At 56.3% G+C, this 26,186-nt stretch overlaps 9 protein-coding genes across 9 annotated transcripts; 4 read left to right on the top strand and 5 right to left on the bottom strand.

Annotated features, from left to right (window-relative positions):
• Positions 1-3,817: 3,817 nt before the first annotated feature.
• Positions 3,818-6,170, bottom strand: JN550_005978 (uncharacterized protein; the record flags this gene model as incomplete). Its single annotated transcript, XM_049317666.1, has 3 exons — positions 3,818-4,061; positions 4,114-5,856; positions 5,908-6,170. The coding sequence occupies 3 exons, from the start codon at positions 6,168-6,170 to the stop codon at positions 3,818-3,820; spliced, it is 2,250 nt and encodes a 749-aa protein (XP_049172221.1).
• A 2,311-nt stretch (positions 6,171-8,481) lies between these two features.
• JN550_005977 (uncharacterized protein) lies at positions 8,482-10,543 on the bottom strand (the record flags this gene model as incomplete). Its single annotated transcript, XM_049317665.1, has 2 exons — positions 8,482-10,257; positions 10,322-10,543. 2 exons carry the CDS (start codon positions 10,541-10,543, stop codon positions 8,482-8,484), a joined length of 1,998 nt encoding a protein of 665 aa, XP_049172220.1.
• A 464-nt stretch (positions 10,544-11,007) lies between these two features.
• On the top strand, positions 11,008-12,748 carry JN550_005976 (uncharacterized protein; the record flags this gene model as incomplete). The annotated part of the gene is made up of 4 exons (XM_049317664.1): positions 11,008-11,112; positions 11,172-11,300; positions 11,437-12,304; positions 12,360-12,748. The coding sequence occupies 4 exons, from the start codon at positions 11,008-11,010 to the stop codon at positions 12,746-12,748; spliced, it is 1,491 nt and encodes a 496-aa protein (XP_049172219.1).
• Positions 12,749-14,137: 1,389 nt separating this feature from the next.
• On the top strand, positions 14,138-18,953 carry JN550_005975 (uncharacterized protein; the record flags this gene model as incomplete). The annotated part of the gene is made up of 8 exons (XM_049317663.1): positions 14,138-14,388; positions 14,504-14,677; positions 15,488-15,572; positions 15,735-15,857; positions 15,919-15,969; positions 16,021-16,822; positions 16,876-18,689; positions 18,768-18,953. The coding sequence occupies 8 exons, from the start codon at positions 14,138-14,140 to the stop codon at positions 18,951-18,953; spliced, it is 3,486 nt and encodes a 1,161-aa protein (XP_049172218.1).
• A 337-nt stretch (positions 18,954-19,290) lies between these two features.
• Positions 19,291-20,043, bottom strand: JN550_005974 (uncharacterized protein; the record flags this gene model as incomplete). Its single annotated transcript, XM_049317662.1, has 1 exon — positions 19,291-20,043. One exon carries the CDS (start codon positions 20,041-20,043, stop codon positions 19,291-19,293), a length of 753 nt encoding a protein of 250 aa, XP_049172217.1.
• A 652-nt stretch (positions 20,044-20,695) lies between these two features.
• Positions 20,696-21,549, top strand: JN550_005973 (uncharacterized protein; the record flags this gene model as incomplete). Its single annotated transcript, XM_049317661.1, has 2 exons — positions 20,696-20,981; positions 21,074-21,549. 2 exons carry the CDS (start codon positions 20,696-20,698, stop codon positions 21,547-21,549), a joined length of 762 nt encoding a protein of 253 aa, XP_049172216.1.
• Positions 21,550-22,006: 457 nt separating this feature from the next.
• On the bottom strand, positions 22,007-23,086 carry JN550_005972 (uncharacterized protein; the record flags this gene model as incomplete). The annotated part of the gene is made up of 1 exon (XM_049317660.1): positions 22,007-23,086. One exon carries the CDS (start codon positions 23,084-23,086, stop codon positions 22,007-22,009), a length of 1,080 nt encoding a protein of 359 aa, XP_049172215.1.
• A 428-nt stretch (positions 23,087-23,514) lies between these two features.
• On the top strand, positions 23,515-24,483 carry JN550_005971 (uncharacterized protein; the record flags this gene model as incomplete). Its single annotated transcript, XM_049317659.1, has 4 exons — positions 23,515-23,587; positions 23,653-23,687; positions 23,852-24,232; positions 24,337-24,483. 4 exons carry the CDS (start codon positions 23,515-23,517, stop codon positions 24,481-24,483), a joined length of 636 nt encoding a protein of 211 aa, XP_049172214.1.
• A 149-nt stretch (positions 24,484-24,632) lies between these two features.
• On the bottom strand, positions 24,633-25,576 carry JN550_005970 (uncharacterized protein; the record flags this gene model as incomplete). The annotated part of the gene is made up of 2 exons (XM_049317658.1): positions 24,633-25,056; positions 25,317-25,576. 2 exons carry the CDS (start codon positions 25,574-25,576, stop codon positions 24,633-24,635), a joined length of 684 nt encoding a protein of 227 aa, XP_049172213.1.
• Between the last annotated feature and the right edge of the window lie 610 nt (positions 25,577-26,186).

Here is a 26,186-nt window from a genome sequence, read left to right as displayed (position 1 = left end):
CGTGTGGAGGGAGAGGAAACGACTGGACAGCAAGACGCCGGTCCAAACGCTGATCCGCGAGTTTCAAAACTGGCACCAGTGTCTTGCGAGCAAGACAAGAAAAGCGACGTCGCTGATCAGCCCAGGGCAAAAAAGAGCGGAAGCTGGACAGGACGGACGCAGTGGAGGAAGTTGGCCCGAAACGAGGGAAAAAAAGAGGAGAATGGCTTCTCGTCAATTTGGGGGGGATATGGGATGGGATGGGCTGCACCCGACAGACTGAGCGTCGAAGCCAATGACAATGACCGAATAAGCTGACGAGGGCCAGAGAGAGCCTGGCAACAGGAATCGATGCGCCCGTGTTCCCTGCTGTCAATCTCCGCACTCATACAACGCTGCGTGGGAAAACCGGAGCTGGCGACCAAGGCACGCGACAAGGGGGAGGGGGGGGGGGGGGGGGGGCCAGAGACTCAAGAGTGGCTCTTCTCTCTTTTCGGATGGTCCCAGGCACAGCAGGCAAGCTTCACTCCCAACTTCGGGGCGAGATTGCTGCGATCGTGGCTGCACTGCAATTCCAAGCGAGCAAAGCCGCAGTAGGATCGCGAGCTAACGATGGCCTCGCGCCGCTATTTTCTCCCTTTTTTTGCCTTTGGTGCTGTCCTCGTCCTGTCTGTGAGCCTCCGGGCGGCACGATGTGGGTGCCGCGCAGTTTGATGCTCCCGGTTAGCAAGGTATTAGGCTAGCCTCACTATGCCGATACGGGCAGTGATGGTCGTTGCTGGCTGCGGATTGCCTCTGCCAAGCTCAGTTGCCAAATTTGTCGTTTTTTTTTAATCCCCTCGTGTTTCTGCTGGGCAGTTTGCCTCTGATGTGTCGTATTGCGTCGATGATGACAGAATACCTCCTGGCTGTGTGCAGATCGGATCTTCTTGTTGGCGAGATGGCGCTTGTTTGTGATCAATCAAGTCGGCTATCGACTCAACTGGCGTCTCGGGCTGGCTGGCTCGGGATAGCTGAGGTAGGGGCGTCAATCTGAAATTAGAATCTTGTCGTCTGTTCGTGTGTCCCGGCTGTCGTGAAGGTCTCCTGCAATGGCAGTATAAAGTTGACTTGGTCGTCCGTGTCGTCCGAGCTATATCGGAATCTTATCTCCTTCCCTTGCCGCTCGTCAATTCTCCAGTCTTCCCAACCGCAGTACTGCTTTTTCTGATTTTTTGTCCCTCCTCTTGCATAGAGTTCTTCAAAAAGCTTTCAGGGTCCGGCGTGCAGAATGTCTGTCCTCCCTCGTTGAAATTGGGTGGCGTCGCGGGGTTGAAGGTAGTGCTCTGTTGGTGCAAGTCGTATTCCGCAGAACGTTGCAACCTTATTTTCAGCCGTCTTTATCCCTTTCGCTGCAGAATACCAACCGGGGCTCGCTAAAGAATGGAGAGGCGTTGCAATGACCTGGGGAAGAAATAGAAAGAGAAAATAAACAAATATGAAGATCTCTGGTCGACGGAACAGCCTGAGCAGCTCGGACTGGTCGAACTGGTCGAGTGGGGAGATAGAGTAAGAGAGAGCGCTATTGTGGATTCAAGTCGACTCAGCAGGCTCGATTGGGGCGCTGGTATGTCATACTCGGCGGACAGATCCGACTCAGGCTTGCCCGGCTAGATCGGTATCAAGTCAGTAACTAGCCCTCCAGACCATGCAGACTTGAATTGGCGATGCAGAGGCGACGTCGAATAGCTCGAGTGGTCCATTACGTACCTAGAGGAAATCTGGTAAACCTTTTCCTTACTTACACTGTCTTTCCCGATGGCTGAAGCTCCTTGGGGGTTTGCCTGCTCTCTGCCAGCTGGTCTGACAAGGCTGTGAAACAATAATGTAAGACGAGCAGGATGCACTGCGGTGTTGTCCGTGGAGCGGTCAGGCAGGTGAGTGTCTTACTTGCTGCTGCCAGCGTAGGGAAGTTATCTGGATTTACAGCATCGAGAAATCCCTCTTACTTGGGTGTGCCAAGGCAAAGTTCAAGGAACAATTACGATCATGGACATGTGAATGCCAACGGTCAGTAGCCTCGATATTCACCAGGGTGGCCTTGCTTTTTATTGCAATCGTCCGCCATCTATGCGCAGGGTCTCCTCACTCCTTGAAGCAGCACCCAAAGTTAACTCAGGCGGGCTCAGGCAAAGGAGTCCCAGGTTTGGCCGAAGCAGCACTGCCTGCCAAATGCGCCAGGTTGCACTTTGGCCGGGTCCTATTAGTTCGTGCGTGTGGCAACTTGGAGGCCCTTGACTGGTAGACGGCAAGCTCAACGAATGGATGGACAAAACAGCAGCTGAACCCCTCGATGCAGTTGTCTGCAGTAGTATATGCATTGCCCATGTATGCAGAGCAGACCGACTGGCTTACACCGATGGCCCTTTCTGATTTCCCCGCTCATACCTGGCCCGAAGGATTGCCCGTCGCGAGTTACAAGTGCCGAAGCCCGCGAAATCGCCTGTGAGACGGCTTTCCTATACTGTTGACTTTGCAATTGGCGAGCCGCAAAAAGATCTAGCTAGAGCTCTGGAGGTCCGCAAATACGGCCGCCAAAACCATGATTCACGCCAGGCACGAGGAGCCAAACTCTATCGGTCTGACAGAGTGAGCGAACCACGAGTCGAGGAATCAACAGAGTTTTCCAGCTCCTCGGTTCCGTCGACATAAATAGAGCGACGGCGCAACCATAACTCTGACGCTCGCAAGGGTCTTCCTTTACCTACAGCACGTCCTGCTCTCCCAGGCGCGGAATTGACTTTCACAAATCATGGCTCATCGGACGGATGTGATTCGATACCAAAGATCCAAGTTGAGTTTCTGTAGTGCCGCAGCAAGGTTGGGCGAATGCTTCATCCCAATTCCAAGCCGCTGCGACACTCCCAGCAAGCGGTATTGAGGACCTGGTTTAACTCTGGCAGGGGAAGCTTCTCCAGACGTCAGCGAATGAGTGAATGAATGAATGAGCCATGCGATCATTGAGGCTATCCTCCAATGACGAGACCATGTTTCATCCATCTCCTCCACAGTCCTATACGGAGGGGTTATCTCGCTGGCGGGTGCATCTAGACCTCTATCTCTCCACAGATGACGTCCCAGTCAACAGCGTTACCTTCGGGAGTCAATAACGGTGCCCTTGTTAATAGAAAGAAATCTTGGTTTATCGAGCCAGACGAACATGTCCACTGGTCACCCAGTCGGCCCGCATTGACATTCCGACGTCACCAACAGGGTGAACGGGCCAGCTGGCAGTCAGCTCGCAGCCCACCTGGAACAGAGCTTGCCCGGAATGGAAGGTTCTCCATCTCATATCCGACTTTCTATTCGATCCTACCCGCAAGCAACATGTCCGGGGCTGCCGGGATGCCCTGGTGCTCATCTGAAATTGAACTGGCTTCCGGCTTCCTCAGATCGGGCGGAAGCGTGTCGTGTACTATGGTAAACTCTCCCGAAATAAGCTATGATATGGATCCTCGTTTGTTCGTTTGGGATTCGATCTAGGCCGCTGGTCACGTCACAATTCATGCGCATAGGATTCCCAAGATTTGTCTTCTTATATTGTTGGCTCATCACTTGCTGGATGTCTTTACAGGTTGTAACCCAAAGATAGATTGCACCATTTCCGCTCTATGTGTAAAATGTGTAGTGCCCGCGATGCAAGAGTGCTTGTTCGTCATGACCCTGAATACTCCCGCCGATATAATGTGGAAGAGAAAAAAACATTATCAGTACATATGGACAAGAAGCCAAAAAGAGACAATCGAACGCCGGTGGAAATGCTAGGACCAAGACATTTCATATAGGGATGCTGAAAAGTTTAGTCTCGCATTCCCCACTTCGGCTTGAGCTGGTTCTCCGTGGATGCCGCCGTGAAGACCTGGTCACCGGGCAGACGACTTATGCGCCCGGCACCGGCGCGAAGAGCATTGTTGTTCATGGCCGAGATGCCGCTACCCATGCTGCGGACGCTACCAGCATCACTCATGGAGTCGGGGTCCTTGAACCTGCGCGGTGGGGCAAAGTCAAGACCGGTGAATGTGCTTGATTTGCGTAGCAAGTGCCTACATCGAGTTAGAGAGATCGTCAAAGATTCAGTGTAGTCTTGGTACTTACGGGCTGGGCAGTGATGACATATCATCGAAGGAGCTCACCAGTGGTGATACAGCTGGGACATTGACTGCGTAAGGAAGTCGTTCACCTAACGGGCTCTGCGAGCGGCCACGAGCTTGATCCTTGAATGATGGGGGAGGAGCAAAATCAGCCGCGTTGATGATGGCGAAAGAGTCGTCCCTCAGTTTGGAGGGGGTGGGAAGCGTGGGAAGCGCAGCCAAGGGAGCCATGGGCTTCTTGGGTCCGGGACGTCCACCCATGCGTGCGGAGGCTGAAGAGCCGGGCCGGGGACTTGCAGGTCCGAATCGTCCTCCTGACATGGTAGATCCGGCTCTAGGACGGGGTCCCGGGGGGCCCATGCCACGAGGTCCGGGCGGTCCTCGCTGCCTGGGTCCAGGTCCTGGCATAGGTCTCCTGTTGTTGGGCGGTGGTGTCATAGCACGGCGGGTAACCGGCTGGGCATAGGGCATGACGAATGCATTGGAATCTGGGTCGAAGTAGGCCGTTTCTCCGAGGTAGCCGGGGTCGTAGTCCTCATAATACTGAGCACTCTGAGGCTGTGGCATCGGTGGTCTTGGCTCTTTGCTGCCATCGTCAAAGTACTCCTTGTAGAATGATCGAATTCGGTTAGCCCTGAACTCGGGGTCTTCGGATTCAAGGTAATCATCTGGCGGCAGTGGGCGGAATCCAACCGACAGACGCTTGTTGTCTTGCTGCGGAACACCGAGACCAGCTGAATGGGGGTGCTCCTGTTCCATAGCAGCAGCGTATGGCTCCATTTGACCTGCATGGCCGCCATTGGCATAGTCCTCGTATTCAGAAGGCACATCCGAGACTCGTACATTAGCTTCCTTTTGTCCTGGTCGGAGGCTGACAGGTGCATCATCGACAACAGACGCCTGAGGCGGGTTCACATCCATGATGCCCAGGCCATTGGCGCTGTTGTGATAGAGATCCGCAGCCGGCAGAGCTGACGAGTCCCTATCGCCGACTAGCCCACCAACGTAGGACTGGTCTGCCTTGATGGACTCGTATGACGTTGGGCGAACACTCTGTGGAGCTTCTCTCTGGGCAACGGGCGCGGGTTCCTGTACTTCTGGCATGGCAGGCATAGCGACATGTTCGCCGCCCACCTGAGGCAAGGGGGTCTCGTCGTCAGTGAAGCGGAATTCACTCTTCATCGGAGGGGCGGACTGAGGCGGAACGACCTCCTTGACCTCATGACGAGGAGCTTCCTTGGCAGCTGCAGGAATTGGAGGGAGAGGAGCGGTTGGGAGCGAGTTCTGTCGTGGAGGAAGGTTGTGAAGTGACTGGATCCTAGGCGTTGAGCGTCCACCGCTCATGTTGGTCTGTTGTGTGTAGATCGAAGCACGTTTGTCAGCACCTCTAGGGAATGACCGCATGGAAGCTGCATCGCTGCCCACGAATGAGTCAACGTGTCGGTACGGGTCCTCATTCTGGTGCAGAGTCCTGGCCAAAGAGTTGAGAGATTCGCGGGACTGCTGAATGTGTGGCGGCAGCAGGTACGGGCTTGACAGGTTCATATCCATCGAGAGTCCCTTGGTGTGGCTAGCCTCCTTCTCACCTCCGAAGAGCTTACTCTTCCGCTTCCCTTTTCCTGTTGGTGCATCGCCCAATCCAAAGTCCATGGACTTGTACTTGGCATCCTCATCTTCCTGCTTATGTCTCTTGGAGGTCCGGCGGTGTAGGTATACCAGGACGCAGAATGCAATGACAATCGGGATACTGCAGTCAAATTAGAAGGCAAGAAGACGAACAAGAAGCGAAGTACCTTACACGACTGCCAGGGTAATCGGGATGGTCAGCGATGTTCCACCAGCGGGTTTCTCACACTGAGCTGAGTTATCCCCAGCTTTGCAGTCAGACCTGCGGAAAAGACTCGACGAGACAGTGCCCGTGAGCGAGCTCCCCTCAACGGCCGTGGCTCTTTCTCCCAAGTGAATGACATTCTCGCTCTGTCTCGACGGTATCCTTGGGCTCAGGCGATACCCACTGCCATGGAGATGGCGGTGGGCATGACTGTGGACGTGACCCTCCATGTTTGCGTGACCTCGCTATCGCTCCCCTTTCCACGCAGCAAAACAAAGACAGCCGCCGTATTTAAGATGATTACAGGAAATCGTGTGCGTTTGGTGCGTGCTAGATGCGTTGTAACAATGCAATCATGTCTGGTCGGCGGGGAATTGCCTGGAGGAGTTGGCTCGTGATGCGGGAGGAAGTAAACGAAGTCGTTCGGAAAGGCAGGTTGTGACGATAACGATATTAAGACGGTAACTCGGTTCTCGACACTACGATTAAAAACCCTCTCTCTCAAGCGATGCCAGTAAATGAGTGACTGAAGCTGCGAACAAAAAGAGTGACTGGTAGTTGGTTTCTGAAAGAATGGCACGCCCGCTATCGAGGCTTGGGTCGGTTGACCGTTTGTCGAGGGACGCCAGGAAGCTGAGGATGGGGATAAGGGAGAAAGAAAAGGTGAAGACTGTGGCCGCCCCGTCCTAGGCCAAAGGGGGTGATGGGGACCGGTGGAGAAAAGATACCTGCGCCATGTACCACAGTGCCCGCGATGGGCTGAAGCGGCGAATGAGCGTCGAGCAAAAATGAAATGAGGGTGGAGGGCGTGGAGGCTCCGCGACCTTGGTTTGCGTGTTCCTGGATTGACTATGGGCACACAGTAACTACTGTGTCGCTTTCATTGGACTGCTTCGTTTCCTCAGCAGTGCGTGCTTTCTTCTTCTGCCGTGTGCATCTCAGAAGACCTCAAGGGAGAGGGCTCTCCCGATCTGGTGTTTCCTACTACATATGGTCATTCGCGACTTCATGTCGACGATCAGCCCACCCGCCCGCTTTGCTCTCAGGGGGAGCCAGACGAGCAGCGACCAGACCAGGCCAGCCCAGGGCGAGCGGCTATCGTGGATTCGGTCCTCCCGTCCTGCAGCAGAGGAGGAGCAGAGGAGGATCTCTGCGTCTGGGTGGATTCTGGAAGGGGAAAACGGCGCAGGGGTCTAATGCAGGAACAGGAGGAAGCACCAGCGCTGGCCAGGGCCGGCGGCATGGGTTCCATCGGGCGCTAGGCCCGTTTGTTTCTAGCAGAGGCCAACAGGCCCTCTCTGCGCTGCTTCTGCGCTGCCCTGGACCCAGTCGGCTCCGCCAATCGTCGAGCAGAGCGGCGACCTGTTTCCCTTCGCGGCCGGGGCTCGGCAGCGCTGCAGCGATCAGACGGGGCCTGCTCTCTTCAGACGAACAGGTCACTCTGCTCCCACATTGAGCGGGACGGTACTTTGTCCTGAATCTCCCCGAGATGAGAATAAGCGATCCTCACCCCCCTTCCCCAATCATCCATCAGGGGCAGAGCCGGTAGCTGTCCAAGGAACTCCGAGCTTGTTGGCTGCGGGACGCGAGTCAAGCCTGATCAACGGCGTCTTGACCTTTCGGATGAGGCTTGAGCCAGCGATCGGTCCTAGAGATAAGGCGATGAGGGAGATATGGCACTCCCTGCGACATTCCATGTCAACAATGCCAGGAACTAGTCTGTCATCTATCCAATGCCCACAGCAACTCTACTGTCAGCAGCACCTCAGGCTTCACTCAGCCCAGCAGCGAGTACAGAGCTCCTGACTATGCCGCCGGGCAAGGTGCGGAAAACGAAATTGGCGACACCTGCAATAAGTTACTCTGGCCCTGGAATCCTGTGCTATGGGCCGGCCGCAATCTTTCTCAGCTCTTTAGCAGGCGGTCGACCTGGACCGCCGTGCCATCTGGTGCACAAAGCAGCCATTATGTCACCCAACATGGCCACGCACCCGCTTAATTAATCGAAATGAGACTGCAAAGTGTGTGTGCGGTAGGTACCTGTTCTCCGTCAAGGCGCTGCTGCGCCCACATGCTTTTTTAAGCAATTGGTTGTCTCGGGCCTTCTCCGCATGCAGAGGATCCATGGATGCAGCCAAGTCGAGCTACTGTTTCTTATTTTAAAGCCGATGGTCGATAGCAGTAAAGGTTGGACCAGATCAATTTATTTGCTCAGCGCCTCTCGGCCATAGATAATATAATAGCAATCTCGTTGAATTTATAAGGCACTGGGCAGTGAGGCTTCACGTACACATGGCAACCTGCCCCGGCTAACTGCAGATGGAGCCCGCTACGGCCAACAGAGCTCGCGTGACCGGCTGCCTTTACCTCAGTAGGAGGCAACGCGACCATAATCTCGTATGACATGCATAAGTAGCACGTGCAACTCTCGTCATCCAGAATGCGTGGTTGGAATGCAAGCTTGCTTATATGTATTCGCCCACGTTTCGATTCTCAACGCGACCACTAGGTGGTCTGTATGCCAGTGTGACGGCCTAATTCTCAGGATTTGAGCTGGTAGAAGCCCGATGCATATTCCAGAAGCCATGCTTTCTCGATCTTGGTGATGTCGCGAATGAAAGTCTTGGAGCCGGTCTCCATGACCTCGTGGAAGACGACCCAATCGGCTTTGCGATTGAACATCAAGGAGCTCGGGTGCGCATGGAGTACCGTGCCGCCTTCCACGTTGCGAAAGCTGCCGTCCGGCTGCATTTTGGCTGCGTGGGCGAAATAGCCAGTCGTGAGACACCTCCGGATCTGCTCACTCGTGCCTGTTGGTGGGCCCTTCAATGATTCGTCTGCTGCAATACCGAAGCGTTCGAGATACCGCTTCAGCTGCCCCCGAATGCTGACGGCACGGGTCATGGCCTTGAAATTCAGATGATTCTCGTGGCAGAACCGGGACTCCTTTTTACCCTTGCTGACGAAGGCCTGGTACGCATTCAGCAGCGTAAGGTGATCCCCCTCCTCGGCTGCGAATCGACGCCGTGCAGACTCCATCTGCTTCTTCTCCCCGTCTCTCTGTATCCATACGGAGCCACCAAGGCTGGTCATGGCAGCTATCGTGAGCATCTCACTAAGACAACCAAAGGATTGAGCAGTCAGCAGCGTCTTTGCCATCATGGGCTCAACCGCAAGCTCGGCCATCCTCATCCCCAACGGGCGAGTGAGTTTTGCATACTCGTCAAGGGCCCCAAGAGAGTAAAGCAGTTCTGTAGCCTTGATCAGCAGTTCAGCGGGCGGTGCTGTCAAGTAATCGAACCGCACAACATTATCGATGCCTAAAGCCTTGAGTTGCAGCACAAATGGCGCTAGATTCGTCCGCTGAATTTCAGGAATATTTGCATCAGGGAGTGCTTGAAAGTTCTGCTCGGTGTAGAGGCGGAAACATTTTCCAGGCTTCGTTCGGCCAGCGCGGCCAGCACGTTGTGATGCTGCTGCTTTAGATACAGGCGTAGCTGTCAAAGTTTCTATGCCCGTTTTCGGATCGAAAGCCCGAAGCTTCACAAAACCAGAGTCGATCACGTAGACAATGCCATCGATAGTGACCGACGCCTCGGCTATGTTGGTAGATACAATGACTTTTCTCGTGTTTTCAGGCGGTTCGTCGAAGACGTACATCTGTTGTTCGGTAGAGAGTCCTGCGTACAGTGGCAGTACCAATATGGACTGGGCCCCAGGACGCAGGTCAGCAGCTCGTTCGGAAATGGCCTCGACAGCATTGTCGATCTCCTCACGGCCGGTCAAGAATAGCAGGATATCACCGCCCGCCTCTTTTGTGTGGATCTCGAAGACCGTGGAGACGGCCTTTTCCACGTAGTCCTCGGAGGGAGATTCGAGGTAAAGAATGTCAATTGGGTACGTCCGGCCCTCCAAGCTGATAATGGCGCCCGCATTGCCACCTTCGTTCTGGGCCGACTTTGGCTCATCCGAGTGTGTGGAGAAGAAGTTGAGGAATTCTTCTGCCTGGAGGGTTGCGCTGCTTATGACGACGCGTAACTCTGGGCGCCGCTTCAGGATCTTCTTCAGCAGTCCGAGGAGGATGTCTGTGCTTATGGACCTCTCGTGGGCCTCATCAACCATGATGACCGAGTAGCGCGACAGCAATGGGTCGACAAGTGCTTCCCTTATGAGAAGACCGTCGGTTAGAAATTTGATCCTGGTAGCCGCCGACGTCACATCTTCGAAACGAATGGAGAAGCCGACTTCCTTTCCCACCTCGCATCCGACCTCCTCGGCTACCCTGATTGCAACGGTAGTGGCAGCTACACGGCGTGGCTAATTCCCATGTTAGCTCCCACCCCAAGGACATACGGTGACTCCTGAAGACTGGAGAACGTACTTGCGTGACTGCAACCACTTTACCGTCCTCACACCATCCGGCCTGGTGAAGAAACTGAGGAATCTGGGTTGTTTTCCCCGAGCCGGTCTGGCCAACGATGATCGTCACCTGGTTTGTCTCGATGAGATATAATAGGCTTTCTCGGTGCTTGGCTATGGGAAGCAGTGCTGAAGGCTTATGCAATGCCGGTATAAAGCTGGCGCTTAAATCAAAGTCGGCCATCCTGATGAATGCAACGTTGGAGGCAATTTCGTGGTACGAGATGGCCCATTCGCTCCGGGTTCATAGCATTGGGTGGCCGGGCTCAGCTCATGGAAGGAGAATCGTTGGTCCAACACAGCCGCAGTGCTGAATAGGCAGGTTCATAGTCAGAGTGAGTGATGTGTGAGCGATGGCAGCTGGATGATTCCGCAGCTGGATCCGCGAATCTATCCGAGTATCGAAGTCACTCTTCTATGAATTGCACTTGTCTCAATGCCTGTATAGCTCTATGCATTACCTGCGACACAGACCAGAAACCCCCCAGCGGCTGGCTGTTGTTCCTGGGTTTGCAGAGTTATCCCGAACTTTAAGGTGGAGGGAGGATGGACTGTGGCTGATTTGGCTTGGCTGGCCTGGCTGGGTGATGCGTCCGTTTGTGTCAGTTATGAACTGTGGCGGTGTGGCACGAGCTGCGTCACGGCGCCATGTGGAGTGACGACGCCGAGGCGACCTTGACCCTCGACCCTCAACCCTGCCATTCCGGAGAGTGCTTATTATTAGGCTGCCCCTCGATCCCATCAAGTCAGGAGGTCTGGAATAGCTGCCTCCCGTCTCGCAATCTTAACCGCCTCTTGTTCTCTGTCGCTAGCCACACGCTCAGCCAGCCGTCTCCGCTTTGCTATTGCGGTTCCGAGCCCTCCTGCACCGGAATCCTCTGCCTCTATCGCCCAGAAGCGCCCGCCAACCTGTTGCCGGCATGGCGGCCCCAACCGATACCGTAAGTTTCACGGCACACCCCATTTCATGCGCCTTTCATCTCCAGCATACACGCGTGATTTGCTCCCTATCCCAGGGCTAGGCTTCTCGGTCCCTTCAGCCTAGTGCAGCCCAACTGATCGTTTGCATCTCCATAGACCAAGCAAACCCCGACAAGCTCTGGCCCAGAGTCCCCTACCACTGCCAGACCATTCGAGATGGACGACGACGATGTCCAGGAAACTGGCGTCCTAGGTGACGATGGAACCCACCAGACTTCTACTACCACGTCTGCGACACCGGCTGCCGCGACAACGACGACACCTTCAACTGGCGATGAGGCCGCCCCTCCCAAACCCCCTCGCCCCTCCACCGAATCCCAGAAGAACCAGCAGATCCTGAAGGAGGCCTTCCCAGACATTGAGGACGGAGTCATCAGGGCTGTTCTTGTCGCCAGCGGCGGTCGCGTCGACCCAGCCTTCAATGCGCTTCTGAGCATGAGCGATCCCGATGCTGTTCAGTTCGAGCCACGCGAATCTGCGCCGCCTCCGCAGCCCCCGCGCCCGACTGGGCGGGCTCCCATGTCACAGGTCGAGGCCGATGAACTGTACGCGAGGCAGCTCGCTGAGCAGTTTGACAATGCAGGTGCCTACGAGGCCAGGGCTCACGGCCAAAGCCGTGGCCAGCAACCTCGCCGCCAAGCTACTGGTCTCCGGCCCGACGAGATGTACGACCGGGAGCACAGCTTCATTGACGATGATCTACCTATAATCCGCGAGAACCTGCGCAAGGGGTTCATGGAAACGCAGACCAAGGTCAACAGCTGGTTCACCACCCTGAAGAAGCGTATTGATGGCGAGTACGATTCGGAAGAAGACGAATCTCAGCCAAGCCGCCGTACTCAGCCGGTAGCCCCCCGACGTAGTGGTGAAGGCAGCCGTAGAAGTACGGACTACGAGCGCTACGACGCGGATCCTCAGGTGCTGAGCGACGATTTCGCCGGCATCAGGCTGAACCCAGACGGTAGTAAGTGCAATTCCTTGCTGCAGCCATCATGTACTAGCTGACATGGGTTTGCTAGGCTCGGGCAATCCCAACGTCTACAGGCCACCACCCAAGTCTGCATCACCTCGGCCCGATGGTCGTAAAGTTGCGTTCAAGGAAGGTCATGATGATATTGATGACCCTTACAACGTATCACCCAAGCTGCCTCCCAAGGACAACACCGCCACCCCTCCCGCTGGTGGCAAGGCCAGCAAGTGGCAGCCGATGTCTGCCGTCGACCCCAACCCCATTGCCGAGCACGATCCTTTCAGCCTTGGGGACAGCGAGGATGAGAAGGAATCCAAGGACAAGGGTTCCAAGGAGACCAAGCCGGACGATGATAGCGAGAGACTCAAGAAAGCCACTGCCGATGCCATGGCCGATAGCCTCATGGACGACTCGAAGAAGGGCGATACAACTAAGTAGGCTCCTGGAAGTGTTGCTTGCATCAGGAGGAGCCACGGATGGCAGCAGATACCCCGAGGAACTAGGTTGTAGTACACATTACTCTCCGTAGAAAACAGGCTACCTTCAATTTGAATTTGGCAACACGAAGCTGATGGGTTGCGTCTCGCGAGGTCTCAAGAGCCTTGACTATATCTCTTACTAGTGTCCAAGAAGTATTGGTATTTATGGGTGCTCAATAGGACCCCAGACAATTGTCAAATACTCGTGTAGCGAATAGTGGCTTCTGACAGAACTTTGATCATAGAGAAGCCAAAGGCGAGGTTCGTGAAGCCTCAACTCCTCGGCATCTATGATAACCATCTCCTTCTCGCAAACTTGCACATCTCAATACAAGCCCTTGAGTCCTATAGCAAGTGCTGTCGTATTTATGGGCTGTAAGAATCTGATGCCAAAGATCCACTCAATGCGTCAGATATCACAATAGTGGCCAAGTCTCACGGTGCGGTCGCCTTCCTCTCAGTCGCCATGTTCACCTATGGCGGACTTGAATTGGAGTCATGAAGAAATAAGCGGCTGTAAGGCCTTTCAAGCTTATCTCTTCACATTCCATTTATCAGCAAGAGGTGCTCGAGTGGATATTCAAAGGAGTGAATGAACCATGTCAGTTCTGTTACACAATAGTGAATTATGATACTCTGTGAAACAGTTTTCCTTGACACTGCCTTTTCCTGGGACACGTAATTCTTATATGCAGTAGTTAGCCACGTGCCCTCCGCGCAGCTGGAGCCATGAGGTGAGAACTGGCTGAGCGGAGCCCCAAAGAAGGGTCCCGCGAATCCATGGGGCTAGGCTGGTCTTGGTGGGGAACGGCGCTGTTAACGTCCAAAGTGGTCCAAGGGGTTTCTTCTTTTCAGCCTTGCTGAAGAGGTGTAATCCGACCACGAGGTCAGTTCTCCTCTGCTGATTGGTCAATCACCACGCATGTCTCCTGCGGGTACTTGGCAGTGACTGCATCGACTGCGAGGCCCACGAACGACACAAGACGGGATGCGTAGGTACGACCCCTCTTCTGGCGAAGTTGAATGAATGCCGGGCGCACCAATGGTGAAGTTGGTGATTCTGATATGCTTCTAGCCCAGGGTTCATCATCAAGGCCGCGGAAAAATTGGCGCAGGGCGTTGCATAGGAGGGTTGAGTTCAAGGTGCATGCAGCCCATCAACATCCGCGAGCAAAGAGCAACGCAGAAAGGCCAAAACGTAGTTGCATGTGTCGCCCGCCGTTGCGCCGACTTAACTACCTCCGTTTGGCGTCCTTTGACCCCTCCTCAAAATCCAAACCCCACTAGCTAGCTAACTAGCTGGAAGGCCGCGGGTCGGGTGCCTTTTCGAGGTCGTTCTCGAGATCGCATGCAGGCGCTCGCTGATGAAACTTTCTTGCAGCCTCTTCAGCTCGGTGTGCAAGCAAGCAAGCAAGCGACTTGCTGCTTTTCTAGCAGAGCCCACGGCCCTTCCTATCAGATCTTCATTGCACCATCCACCAAGTGCTGCCCTGAGCATACTCCCGCAGAAGACGTCACGTCGGCCCTGGTCCTCGGCCAACGACCCGATTGCAGAACCACGGACCATACACAAGACGTTATAGACCCCCTTCTAATCCTGTAAGGTACCAAACACCCAAGTCACCCAACCCCTTCTATATCTCCATTCCTGCCCATGACCACCCCCGGGAACGCACCGCAGGACCGCTGCGGCATGTAACCGCCCCGCTTGCAGTGTCAGCCAGCAAGATTTCACGAGGGTCGCTAGCCTGTCACTGCAGCATGAGGTTGCACCGGATGGCCGTAGCCATGCTGAGCATTATGATGCGGCGAGTAAACTGCAGCCGGCAGCATCAATGTATCCAGTGCCTTCACTCCTGACCCCCATATTGCTCGGCCTGTTGCCTCTGTGTGCACGTCTCTGCCTTGCCTAGGCCCTTCTACATGATCTCATCTAACCTAGAATACCTAGGTTGTCGATCGCTGCTACGCTCTTCTCTGCTGTAGAGAATTTCAACTTTGTCTAAGCCTTGCGTCATTGAGGGTTTGAGAGGCTCGCCGGTGCCTTATAGAAGGATAGAAAGGTAACCGCCTCTGTCCTGCAAACCCGATCAGTCACACCCCCGATCCCGTTCATTCGGATGACACCTTGGCTATTGAGTACCAGTGTACCGGCCAAACCCAGTCATCCGTCGTCTTCATTATGTGGCTGTACCGATACGCGGATGCGCCGAGGCACATGACACCAAACAATCTCACTGGGATACTCGTTTTAGCATCCCGCTTCGCCCATCATTGCCGTCACTCGCTCCCTGGCGCTCCCCGGCCACTGCAAGCACCACGTGCTTTCGTCTTCCATCTCACTGTCTTTTCAATATAGTGATCTTTGTTAGCATCCACAGGACCTCCCGCTAAGATCAGTCGAGGCATTACAGGGACCTTCTTCGGCATTAGTGTACAGGCGTTGAGATCCAGACTTGATACCCACAAGCGGCTTCGTCCAATTGCATAGGGCGGTTGCCGGCATTGCCATTCGTTGAAATACCCTCTGCTGCCAATCTCAAGCACTTTGTGCACAAGCAAGCAGCCTTCACAGGCTCGCTGCTAGCACCCACGCTGCATCATGTAAGTAAATCTCAGACAGCACCTCACGCGCCTTCTAATCGTCGGCGACTGTGGGCTCTCCCACCCTTTGGAAGCCTATCTCACACTCCTCTAGGAAGTTCGGCAAGCAGATCCAGAAGCGCCAGCTTGAGGTACCAGAGTATGCCGCCAGCTTCGTAAACTACAAGGCTCTGAAGAAGGTATGTTGCCCTCCAGCTCGCCTCAAACTCCCTGGCCATCCCCGCATATGATCAACCAAAACTTGATCAAAAAGCAAATTCATTTGCGGGACCATGCTCTTCACCTCCTTCGACTTGCTAGTTCGACGAAGAATCTACTTGATACTTATATTTTGTCTGTAGCTCATCAAGAGGCTCTCTGCCACCCCGGTGCTCAGCGCGCAAACCGATCCTTTTCATCCTACCACTCCTATAGATTCGCAAGCTGCGTTGCAAGCGAACAGAGCAAAGTTCTTCTTTCAGCTAGTAAGATCACCCAAGTGCTGTTCCAACGAGCTTGATCTCCAGAATTTCTGACACGGCCCAGGAAAGAGAGCTCGAGAAAGTCAATGCATTCTACCTACAGAAGGAAGCAGAGGTAAGCCATTCGACTTGGCGCGAATCTGGGCACAATCTGATCATTCCATAGCTCAAAATCCGGCTCAAGACCTTGCTAGACAAGAAGAAGGTACTTCAATCTCGCCAGGGTGTATCAAGGAGATCTGCCAAATTCACCACTCTTCAAGAGGGCTTCCAGCAATTCGCGAATGACCTCAACAAGCTGCAGCAATTTGTTGAAATCAACGGCACTGCCTTCTCCAAAATTCTGAAGAAATGGGACAAGACCTCAAAGTCTAAGACAAAAGAGCTCTATCTGTCACGAGCGGTTGAGGTTCAGCCATTCTTCAACGCCCCCGTCATCAGCGAACTATCGGATCAAGCAACAACTAGTTTACAAGAACTAGGAGCTTGGGCCGAGGGTGATAATGTCAGTTTCGAGGTTCGTCCTGAGCACACGGTGAGCAGTCAACACTTGCTTGGAACAGACGAGGGCGATGCCGACTCCTTACTCCTCGACACTGCCATCTCTGGCAACCTTGAATCGCTGCAAGACCTTCTTACGAGAATGCGGAACGCGTCCAATTCCACAGCTGCCATGGAGACATCGTTGATGGAAAGAGTGACTCGGACATTCCTGGCTGCAATACATGAGGCACCCCAGGCCTCTCTTGAAGTCCTACTGGCCACTGGACTTGTCGACGTACAGTCCGAAGACGACATCAACGAGCGGAACTGCCTGCACCAATCCACCATTTACGGAAACTCCTTTGTCCTCAACGTTGGCCTGTCTGGAGGAGTAGCGGTAAGCAGAACCGACGTCTATGGTCGAGTACCGCTTCACTATGCGAGCATGCATGGGCGTCTTGACATGCTCAACGCCTTAATTGAAGGTATACTTTCTTTAGTTTTCAAATCTTTGTATTGTGCTAACTTTCCACCCCAGCCGATTCCTCGACCGTTGACCTGATCGATCACGACAACTTCACACCTTTGATCCATGCAATCATTCATGGACACCTGGCTTGCGTAGAGCGACTACTGGTAGCCACTTCGCGGTTAGATCCAAAGTCAGATACTGATCACGTACCCCTGAATCTGGCTTGTGAACACGGATCGGTTGCCATAGTGCAGCTTCTTTTGCAGAACGGTGCCAAGATTATGCCTGATGCAGAGGGTTTATACCCGCAACATCTTGTTGCTCGATCTGGACAGACACCGCAGCTGCTGCTTTTGTTGAAGCAATTTGGCGCGGACCTCGACCAGATCGACAAGCTGTATGGCTGGACACCACTTGTTCACGCGGCGAGTGAGGGGAACGTGCCATGTCTTCAGGAGCTCCTCAACATTGGGGCGAATCCCAACATACTTGACGAGAAGGACTTGCCGGCCATGTATTATGCTGCCTGGGAAGGCCACCTGGCTTGCATGAAGCTCCTCTCGCCATATCAGAAGATCAAGTCTTCAAGCCCCATGGGACTAGGAGCAACGGGGGCTCCCCAGTTGACACCTATGGGAAGTGGAAATGGACCTATTCCAATGTCTCTTGACCCAGATGCTATCCCAGTTCTGGAATTACCGCCACCGATCATACCACTCCGCAGATACGGCCACAATTTCTTGGATACCAAGACTGTTGTTCAGATCAGCTTCGAAGTGCACAGGGACCAACCCCTAGTGTTTTTCCACGACAGCAAGTATCCCGCCGCGCGCCTTACCATCTCGTCCAAGGTCTCTGATCTCATACCGAAAAACATCATACTTCCCTTCCAGGAGGACACACGGCTGGTCTCGTTCCAGGTTGAGGATCTGGATACTTTCTCTCTCGATTTCGATGTGTTCCCCGCCTACGGTGCCAAGGTCATCGCCAAGACGGTGGCACTTCCAAGTACCCTATGGGCGTCACTCCGCAGCTCTGGCCGCTGTTGCCTTCCCCTTTTCGACCCCCGCCTGAGGGCCATTGGACAGATCAGTTTCAATACGCAAGTCATCAAGCCATTCCAAGGGACCCCCCTGGAAATCACCGACTTCGAAACGTACTGGAAGGCCACAAGCCAACTCGAGTCGCATCAGACCATGTTTGTGACAGGGTCGAGTTTGTCGGGAGACTTTGTGCAGCTTTTCGTTCAATCCACGAACGATGGGATACCGGTCCTCTGGCCGAGATGGCACGTCAGCTGCGGCGGCGTTGACATACCCGTGTCCCGCCTATCTTTCCAGCAGTTCACCACAGTGGCGGCGCAGAGTTCGAGTCGTGCACATCTCTCGGCTGTCTCATCACTGTCCCAGGACAACATTGTAGACATTCATCGCATTCTGGCTACCGCAGGAATCTCACTCCAAGAAGCCTTGGCAATCCTGCCAGCGACCATGCATGTCAACCTCCAAATCATATTTCCGTCAGAGGAAGAAGAGAAGAGTTTCGACTTGGGCCCATCTGTTGACGTCAATAATTTTGTCGACGCTGTTCTGGGGGTCGTCTTCGACCATGCCCGATCTCAACGGGTCCAGTCCCGCGCATCCGAGGTCGTCCGCTCCGTTGTCTTTAGCTCCTACAACCCGACTCTCTGCACGACCCTCAACTGGAAGCAGCCCAACTTCCCCGTGTTCCTCTGCAACGACCTTGGTCGCGAGGGACCTGAGATGCCCGGCCCTCATGTGATCCAGAGCAGCGGGCGTCGGACGTCGAGCATCAAGGAGGTTGTCCGGATCGCGCAAGGTAACAACTTCATGGGCCTGATCTGCTCCTCGCGGCTCTTGGTAAGTCATACCTAATCTTCCTCCATTCGTCGCTCCTACCCCATGGCTCGAGGTGTTGACGCTAACCTATCTTCACAGGACATGGTGCCGGCGCTTGTGGACGCGATCAAGTCTCAGGGGCTGGCCTTGGTGGTGGACAAATCAGCTGAGGCACCCGTTCAGCCACACCCCCTGGCCGATCCGTTCCCACGCCTTCCGAAGGGGGTTGATGGGTTGGTGAAGCATAACGGCGTCTTGCGGTTTAATGAGTCAATAGACGTGTAACAGTCTCGTCGCATGGTCAGGCCCAGCAGGGTGGTGGTAGGCCAGGTACTCTGGCACGGCGTTGGTGGCATCTTGTGCCGTTCCCTTAGTTATAGACCAATAGTATCGTTGCCAGCAAATGTAGTTTAACATGCCAAAATCGGATGAATACGAGGAATACGCTAGAATGCTGGATGGAGAACACTGAGTTGATATTATCGCAGCTTCACTGCACTTCCATAATAATGTTGGGTATCTATCGACCAGCCATGACCAAAACCCTTGCACCAGGCGTCTTCGTGGTATTCCGTCCGTCCATTACAGCAGCCATCACACGTGACAAATTCCGAGCCATGCCTCACGCTCCCTTGTACTCGTACTTGAGCCCGCTCAACTCCCTCTCGGGATCAACTCCGCCCATGACGACGTTGGCCAGCAACACGACGGCATAGATGACGGCCGGCAGGTAGGGCAAGCCCACATGACCCCACGACCTCGGCGCGGCACCAGCGGCGGCACCCCGACCAGCGGCGGTCCCCGCGCCCAGCAGGCCCATCAGCACCAGCAGCGCGCAGAGCCCCAGGTTCAGGTAGGGCAGCCAGGTGCCCAGGGGCCCGTGGCCGTCGGCGAGGGGGACGGCCTGGGGCAGGCTGAAGCTGTCGCGGCGGCTGCGGCGGCGGGTCGAGGCGGCGCGCGCCCCGTGGTCGCCGTGCAGCGTGTCCTCGGCGCCGGGGGCGCCCGCGGCCCAGCGGTCCAGCGGCCCGATGCCCGTGGTGCCGGCGGGGCGGCCCCAGAGCAGGCCGGCGGTGCTGGCGAGGCTGGTCAGGGCCAGCACGGCGGCGGTGCGCGACAGGCCCTGGGCGCGCGGGTCCGCCAGGGCCAGCGCGTACGGCACGGCCGACACGGCGGGCAGCGCCAGCAGCAGCAGCCGGAACTGGGCGTTGGTCCCGTGGTTCGCCGTGCTCAGGGCGCTGATCAGCTCGTCCTGCTCCGTCTCGTCCAGGGCCGGGGCGCCGTCGTCGTCGTCGTCGGCCGCGTCGTCGAAGGCGGACTCGTCGGCCGGGTAGGCAAAGGTGCGGCGGAGGCGGGTGCGGGTCTGTTGGATGTCCATGGTGGGCAGGTGGTTGTGGTAGTAGTGTGTATGGGTGTTTTTTCCCCTTCTTCTTTGTCTCCTCTTCTCGTTTGTATTGACGGTGTAGAGAGATCTCTAAGGCATGCTCATGTATTCATGTATTCATGTCCTCTTTCGGTGCTGGTCTTGGGGTGAAGGCCAGGGCACCAGCTGCTGATGGATGTGGTGGGTGGTGTTTGGACTACGGGGTGAAAGAGACAGCAAAGTTGGGCAGATGCATGGCCTGAGGCGATCCAGCCGTCTTGAAGTACCCAGAAGTGCAAAGCCGAGCTGAGGCTTCCGTTTGCGAGGTCTGTTTCCCTTATGTTTTTTTGTTTGGCTGCTTGGACCCTGAAAAGCAAAACCCCTGTCACCGGATGTAGGGTAGGCACACGTCGCACATGGCGAAGGATGTGACGTATGCAGCAGCTGTGGCCCTTTGGCCCTTTGGCCCCCTGTAGATGGGCTTGATGGGCTTTTGATGGGGCATTCCAAGGCCGGAGCTACCCCTGCAGCCCTGTCTCACTTTCCCTCTCACCACTGTAACTTGCCCCGTACCTAAGTTACCTACTCCCTCCAGCCGGCGGATCAGTAACCCCGACCCTCCGACCTCTGCCGGCCCGGCCGCCGATCCCGCCCAGCTGATTGTGGGATGATCTCTGGGATCTGGGAAAGATTCCAGCTCCGGGATGCCAAAGTGACGAGACGAGACGAGCAGGACTACCGACTCACCCGTCCAACCCGATTCCGTCGCCCGTCGCCCGTCGCCCCCTTCGAGACCATGTTCTCGAGGTTAGCAGTGCGCAGAAGGGCCCTGCCCACCCTGCGGACCTGCAACGCCACGATCTCCAACCCCGTCCAGCGACGAACCCTCGTCCGCGCCCCCAAGCCCGGCGATGGCCCGCTCATGGAGCGCCGCCCGGATCGCGAGCTCCCCAGTACGTTTCCCTTCCTGATTCTGGAGCGCCCCAATCCTCCCGCGGTGAATGAAGCCCACGAGCAAGCCAGTGGTAACCTCTCTCCCGCGCAGGCGTCGAGTCGCAGACCTTCCGGTGGACGCGCACGCTGCCGACCTTCGTGGTGCTGATCGCGCTGAGCTCGCTGGCCATCTTCAACTACCAGAAGATGTCGTCGCCCGTGGTGGCGTCGACGCTGTACGCGCTGCGCACGTCGGCCGCCGCCCGCGCCTACCTGGGCGACGAGATCTACTTCGCCCAGCAGATCCCCTGGATCTCGGGCACCATGAACCAGCTGCGGGGCCGCATCGACATCACCTTCCGCGTCCGCGGCTCCCGCGCCGAGGGCACCATGCGCTTCGTCAGCTTCCGCCCCGGCCCCCGCGCCATGTTCGAGACCACCGAGTGGAGCCTCCAGACCGCCGACGGCAAGACCATCGACCTGCTCGACGCCGAGGGCGGCGACCCCTTCCGGGGCATCGAGGGCGGTGCGTTTGATGACGACGACGAGGCACAGAAGGGACGTGGCTTCAGGACCGAGATCCGCTAAGGGGGCGTTCTGCTTTCCTTGGGAGAAACAGTGGTGTGCCTGGTGGTCGGACAACACTAATGATCTGGTGTCGTCCGCTGCAACCGAAGTCGAGATAGCGAAGCTATTGAAGATCTCACCGGGAATTAGAATTGGAGAGACCACGGCCGTTCGACAGCATCGAGTGCTTGGTGCTGCGCTACAGATATGTTGGCTGCAGGTAACAGGTCCTGTGGCATGGAATAGATGTGGGAACATGGCACATGTCGCATAGCCTCTGGCAGCACCAGTGCTGAGAGAACTACGAAACATCAGGAGATCAGGGAAAGTCGGGGTGGAGTGTAAATGCCCGCTTATTAACGCCCCATCTGGCGGCGTCTATTTTATGTGTACAACACTGTATATAATACAAATGAACACCATGCACTCGCCTCGTCCGCGCTCCTGTTCATCGTACAGTTCTCATTTCGCCTCTTCCCTATACACCTGCGACCACCGCGGTCGCTATCGTGCCCTCCTTCCGCATGGCCTTCAACTCCAGGTGGCGCGCCCTCGCCTCCGCCAGCCTGCTCTCGGCGTCGGGATTCCGCTCCAGCGCGACCCGCCTCGCCTTGTTGACAAAAGACTCGACCGGCGGCTCCTTCTTGATGGCGTCCGCCAGCATGACCAGGCAGCCCTTGGGGCCGGCGACGTGGCCCTTGATGACGACGATGCCCTGCTCGTTGTCGACCTTGAGCACCCGCAGGTTCTGCACCGTGACGCGCTCGCCGCCCATCCGCCCCGGCATCTTCTTGCCCGGGTGCACACGCGAGCCGCCGCCCTGGCTGGGACCCGTCGTACCGATGGTGCGGTGGTTCTTGGAGTTACCGTGGGACGCCTCCTGGCCGGCGAAGCCGTGGCGCTTCATGCCGCCGGCGAAGCCCATGCCGCGGCTGTTGCTGCGGGCGTCGACGAACTGGCCGAGCTTGAACCAGTCGGGCTGCAGCTGCACGCCCACGGGCAGCAGGCCCTCCTCGCCGCGGACCTTGAACTCGGCCAGGTGCTGCTTGGGCGCCAGGCCTTTCGCCTCGTAGTAGCCCAGCTGCGGCGCCGTGACGTTGCCCGCGCGCCGCAGCCCGCAGCCGAGCTGCACGGCCCAGTAGCCGTTCTGGGCGCGCGTGCGGTGCGCCACCACCTCGACCTGGTCCAGCTGCAGGATGGTGCACGGCGTGCGGCGGCCCTGGGCGAACATGGCCGACACGCCCTTCTTGATGGCCAGCACGCCCGTCCGCACCGGCGTGCTCCTCTCCTTGCGCTTGAGGGCCGCGGCCGGGCCCGCCGTCGGCGCCGGCAGGCCCGACGACACCTGGTTGAAGCGGTTGGGCTTGCTGCGCGGCGGCTGCGTCGACCAGCCGTACTTGACGCCGCGGCGCGCCGTGCGCGGGAGCAGGGCCTGGCCGCGGGCTGTGATGAGGACTCGGGAGGTTATGCTGCTGCCGGTGCTGCTCGGGGAGACGGCCGAGAGGCACGGTCGGATCGGGAGGCTGGCCGCCCAGCGGGATGGCTGCAGGGACGCCATGGTTTGCCTGTCGTCAGTCGTTGGTCGCCGGGAGCGCGTCCCCAGAGGCAGACGGTGGGGATGGAAGCTCTGGTTGATCGATCCGGCGGGCTCGGAGCGGCGTGTGTGGTGAGTCTCGACCGCAATGGAGGCTCGTCTTGCGGATGCTTTGTTGCGCTCGAGCTCCCTGAATGGAGCTTTTGGGGATGAGATGGTATCGACGTTTGTTGAAAAATTAGGCCGGGCCGCAGCTATGATTGCCGGCAGCTGGCGCAGGGGTGGCCCCCGGCTGGCGCGGTCGATTGAAGATGCGTCGGGCTGTGAGAGATCATTCAAAGACCCTGGTCACGACGAGGTCCAGCGACGGCAGCGCAGCAAATATTTGTCCTTTGTGGTTTCTGCAGTGAGAGTTTGTGAGTAGACTTACATCGCGAATATTCTCTCGCGCAATGGTCTACTACTACACGTCGACGGCCGTCGACCCCCCGGCCTATGTCTACGTGGGAAAGGACAAATTTGAGAGTAAGAACGAACTCACACAATCAATCACATGCAGTGGAGGATCCTTGCTAACCGGGCCCATGTAGACGAGGAGCTGATCAAATATGGTTGGGAAGAAGATGTCTGGTGAGTAGCCTGAAATGTTCGCCTTTTTCTTTTACTGCTCTTACTGACGATGTATAGGGTAAGCATCCGTCCTCTCACTCATCTGAGAGCGACCACCCCCACCACCACCACCACCGTGAGATGAGTGGCCATGGCTTACACGCGCGACCGCCATCGTAGTTCCACGCGGACAAGCTGTCGTCGGCGCACATCTACCTGCGGCTGCGGGAAGGCGAGACCTGGGACGCGATCCCGGAGGCCCTGGTGACGGACCTGGCGCAGCTGACCAAGGCCAACTCGATCGAGGGCAACAAGAAGGACAATGTCACCATCATCTACACGCCCTGGAGTAACCTCAAGAAGGACGGGTCCATGGCCGTCGGCCAGGTCAGCTTCAAGGACCCGCGCAAGGTCAAGCGCGTGCTCGTGCCCCAGCGCGAGAACCCCATCGTCAACCGCCTCAACAAGACAAAGGTCGAGAAGCACCCGAACCTGCAGGCCGAGAGGGAGGACCGCCAGAAGGAGCTGAGGCGGAAGGACCAGGCTGCTGTGCAAGCGAGGGTGAGTGAAGACCCCCCTCCCAGCTGACTATTCTCCCTCCCTTCTCCTGTGTCTCAAGACTCGGGCTTCTGCGGGACAGGCATGATACTGACTTACACGCGCAGAAAAAGGAGGAAGCCCGCATCGCAAAGGAGAGAGCGGAGAAGAAGTGGCAGAAGGACCATGCCTACGACGAAATCTTCACCGAGGAGAACATGGCCAGCATGAGTAATCAGGACCGAGACGAGGGGTGGGAGGACGATTTCATGTAGCCTTCCGTAATCGTGACCCTATAACGGCCCTGCACTCGAGTCTTAGCACGCGAGGCCCCAAAGCAGTAAAATTCCACCAAAGATCACCTAGTACCACATTCTTTGAAACCCCATCTCCCTCAATCTTCCTCTTGAGAGGCATCCGCCACTCAGACGCCCGGGCCCCTGCCCCCGATGCCGCTCCCCATGGCGTTGACGTTGGTGCCCTTGACGGCGTGGTCGTTGGGGTTGGGGGCGGCCTCGTAGAGGATGTTGACGGGGGCGCGGCCGAGCTGCATCCACTCGCCCTTGAAGCCGAGGTAGCTGAGGCGCGTGACGTCCTCGTCGCCGTCGCCGAAGTTGTCCTCGAGGAACAGCGTCAGCCGCTGCACCTTGCCGAACAGGGCGCGCTTGACCGGCAGCTCCTGCACGCCCGACGTCTGCGCCAGCTCCAGCTCCTGCGCCGGCGCCAGCTCGCTCGCCGTGTCAAAGTCCACGTCCGTCCGGTTGATGAAGACCTTGAGCGTCCGCGGCGCCGAGTCCGACGGCGACGACCGCAGCAGGATCGAGTGCAGCTTGACCTGGCCCGTGAACCTGCGTGTAGCAGTTAATGCCCGTTGTTTTCATTCTCTGGGTTGACTTCTCTCCGGCGGCGGCATCACATGCAATAATAACATAAGTATGAATGATATGACATGAGCGACAGTGCATAACTACTTCAACCCCATCCCCGCTCTTGAGCAGGTTATAGAATTGTAGAAGCGTCCAGAGTCCCAGAATGATCAAAGCTCAAAATCATAACGTGCGCATCAATGCAAATGCAGACAGAGAGAGTATGTGTGTGTGGTACGTACGGCACATTCAGAATGATCTGCTCATCGGCGTCGCTCTCGAGCTCGGGCTCGACCTGCAGGCGCTCCGCCCACGTCTTCTTGACGATGGCGCGGCCCGAGCCGGGCGCCGCCTCGTTCATGGCGTTGACCCCGTCAAAGTCGATGTGCTGGTACAGGCTGTACTGCAGCGCCGGCGTAATGTCGTCCGAGTGGTCGTGCTCATGGTCGTGGCCGCCATCTCCGTGCGAGTGCGAGTGCTCGTCGTGGCAGTGGTGGGACATGTTTCTGGCTGTGTGTATGTGACCCGGATGGGCACCGTAACTCGTTGCGCTGCAGAAAGCGGGACGTGAATATTGCTGGAGCGCTTTCCGTTAAGATTAACGAGTGATTGACAATAGATTTACTGGGGCTTGACCGAGGTCTTGCGTGTTGTCCAGTGTGCCGGTTGTTTGCTATTCTTGGCGAGTGAAGCTGTCGAAAGTTCAAGGTGGGAAACGGGTATCACCGGATGGCTGCGCACCAACGGCCGTGTGTAAGTGGTTAATCACGCCCAATTAGGCAATCACGATATCAACCTGCAATTATAATGCAGACGATCGTTCAAAATTATCTTCAAAGCTGACCTCGTTACATGCGTATTATAACTCATACTACGGTTGCGAAAGAATTTGTTTGCAAATGCTCTCTTTGCCTCTGTCAAGCTATGATGTCAGCGGGCAGACATCGCGATGTAAATGTTCAACTTACTGCTTATCCACACAAATCAGTAGGTAGTCGGCGCATAAGAACATGCTTGATAACTCAATATATTGATGGCAGCTATGTCTATAAATATGTGGCTCTTGTTGCTGCTCGCCGAAATGCACTTTGAGTTCGAGGGCAAGGGTGTGC

Source organism: Neoarthrinium moseri (assembly GCF_022829205.1).
Source record: "Neoarthrinium moseri strain CBS 164.80 chromosome Unknown scaffold19_Wmoseri_CBS_16480, whole genome shotgun sequence".
Classification (NCBI taxonomy): Eukaryota; Fungi; Ascomycota; class Sordariomycetes; order Amphisphaeriales; family Apiosporaceae; genus Neoarthrinium; species Neoarthrinium moseri.
This window is presented reverse-complemented; position numbering and strand designations above follow the sequence as displayed.